Raw genomic sequence first — 1,717 nt, forward strand, 5'->3', positions numbered from 1 at the left:
GTCCCAATGAGGAGCAGAAGGAGGGAGAACATGAACAACGAAGTCGGGACCACGAGGGGTGCACCCACCCATTGAGACAGTGGAGCTGATCTATTTCCCTTTCTTAATTCTATTTGTTAGAAGCCAGTTTTGTCACGTCTAGCCCACTCTTCAGAAGAGGGAAGGTAAGCTCCATCTCCTGGAATAATTAATTATGGTATCTTTTTCATCATAGGAACAGAAGCCCATCACTCTTTTTGTGTTTTACAAAACTGATGAATGAGAACATTCATCCACATGCCTGCCAGGTAAAAGGTAAGTACAAAAATAATAGGATTATATTTATCCTAATCTAGCTTGCCAGCTTGCCCAAGAGTCCCATCTGTCTCTAGGGTTATAGGCAGGTTTCTATATCATATGCTTTTTGGGTATTAGGGTCCTCATGTTTGCACAACAGAGTTTTTTTCCGCTGAGCCATCTCCCCAGCCCTGTAATCACTTCTGGATGTTGTATTTTTAGGTCATTTATTCAGTGAGCAACAGCGAACGCTCTACTCAATGAATTATATCGATAAGTGTTGGGAGATTTACACGACCTACTGCAGACAAAACGAAGCCCCACCCTATGAGCTAACAATGAAGATGAGGTATTTCCTCTGGATGCTGAAAGTGAGCTTAATAACTCTTAGGGTTGATGTTGCCTTTATGTTGATAGGCACTTTGATTTTAATTAAAATAAATCAATGCTGCATAATTAAAGAGGTGAAGATCTGGGGTGACGGTTCAGGACCACCAAATGCTTACAAGTCTCTTTTCACAGAAGGGGACAGATTGCAAAGGTAAGGGCCCAGGGGTGTGTGCCTGGAGTGCTCCCAGAACAGGGAAGAGGAAGCCCTGAGCACGTGTGGCCATGCAGAGGAAGGGACAAAAAGCATCGTATCTACTATTGATTCAGGGTGTGTGTGTGTGTGTGTGTGTGTGTGTGTGTGTGTGTGTGTGTTAGCAAGCACATTTGCCACGCAGGCATCTTGTCAGCCCTGAATATCACTAAAGAGACAACACTAGGGCTGTAGATATAGCTCAGTGATAGAGCACTGGCTGCTTCTGCAGAGGGGCCTGAGTTCAGTTCTCAGCACCCATACAGCAGCTCACAATCATCTGTAGCTCCAGTTCCATGGGATCTGATGCCTTCTCTTGACCTCCTCCCTGGGCATCAGGTGTGACTATGGTGCAATACATTCATGCAGACAAAACACTCATATACAGAAAATAAAATAAATATAAAAATTTTAGCTGGTCAGAACTGGAATGTACCTTGTCCATGGAGTATTTGCCTATGGCAAAACAGTTCCCAGCACTGCAAAACAAAAATTGTTGCTCATCAAATAGTAGTTTTAAAATGTATTACTTTGGAAGCCAAGCATGGTGTTAAATTCCTATAAACTCAGCACTTGGGAGGCCAAGGCAGGAAGATCAGGAGTTCAAGATCAGGCTATACTACCTAGTAAGATCCTGTGTCAAAACAACAAAAAACAAAGTCATTAGTTTGAAAAACAATTGACATGTTTTGTATACATGTTCTCAAACTGACTGCTGCTAGCTTCGTTCCAAAATATTTTAAATTTGTACTTGTGGGAATACAAATAATGAGTTGGAAATAAATGTTAGTGAGAGAGTATTTAGGAACTTAACATATATATGAAAAGTGACAAAATCCTATTGTCTAAATTGAGGGAAAT

At 41.5% G+C, this 1,717-nt stretch overlaps 1 protein-coding gene across 1 annotated transcript in view; it reads left to right on the forward strand.

Annotated features, from left to right (window-relative positions):
• Positions 1–1,717, forward strand: part of LOC101985493 (radial spoke head 10 homolog B) — a 47,254-nt gene that overhangs the window by 23,519 nt on the left and 22,018 nt on the right. Inside the window, exons 14-15 of the mRNA XM_013354064.2 lie at positions 215–294; positions 499–647. Of these exons, the coding sequence (XP_013209518.1) occupies positions 215–294; positions 499–647 (229 nt within the window). The remainder of the gene's footprint in view (positions 1–214; positions 295–498; positions 648–1,717) is intronic.

The sequence above is a fragment of the Microtus ochrogaster genome, unplaced genomic scaffold (assembly GCF_000317375.1).
Source record: "Microtus ochrogaster isolate Prairie Vole_2 unplaced genomic scaffold, MicOch1.0 UNK27, whole genome shotgun sequence".
NCBI lineage: Eukaryota > Metazoa > Chordata > Mammalia > Rodentia > Cricetidae > Microtus > Microtus ochrogaster.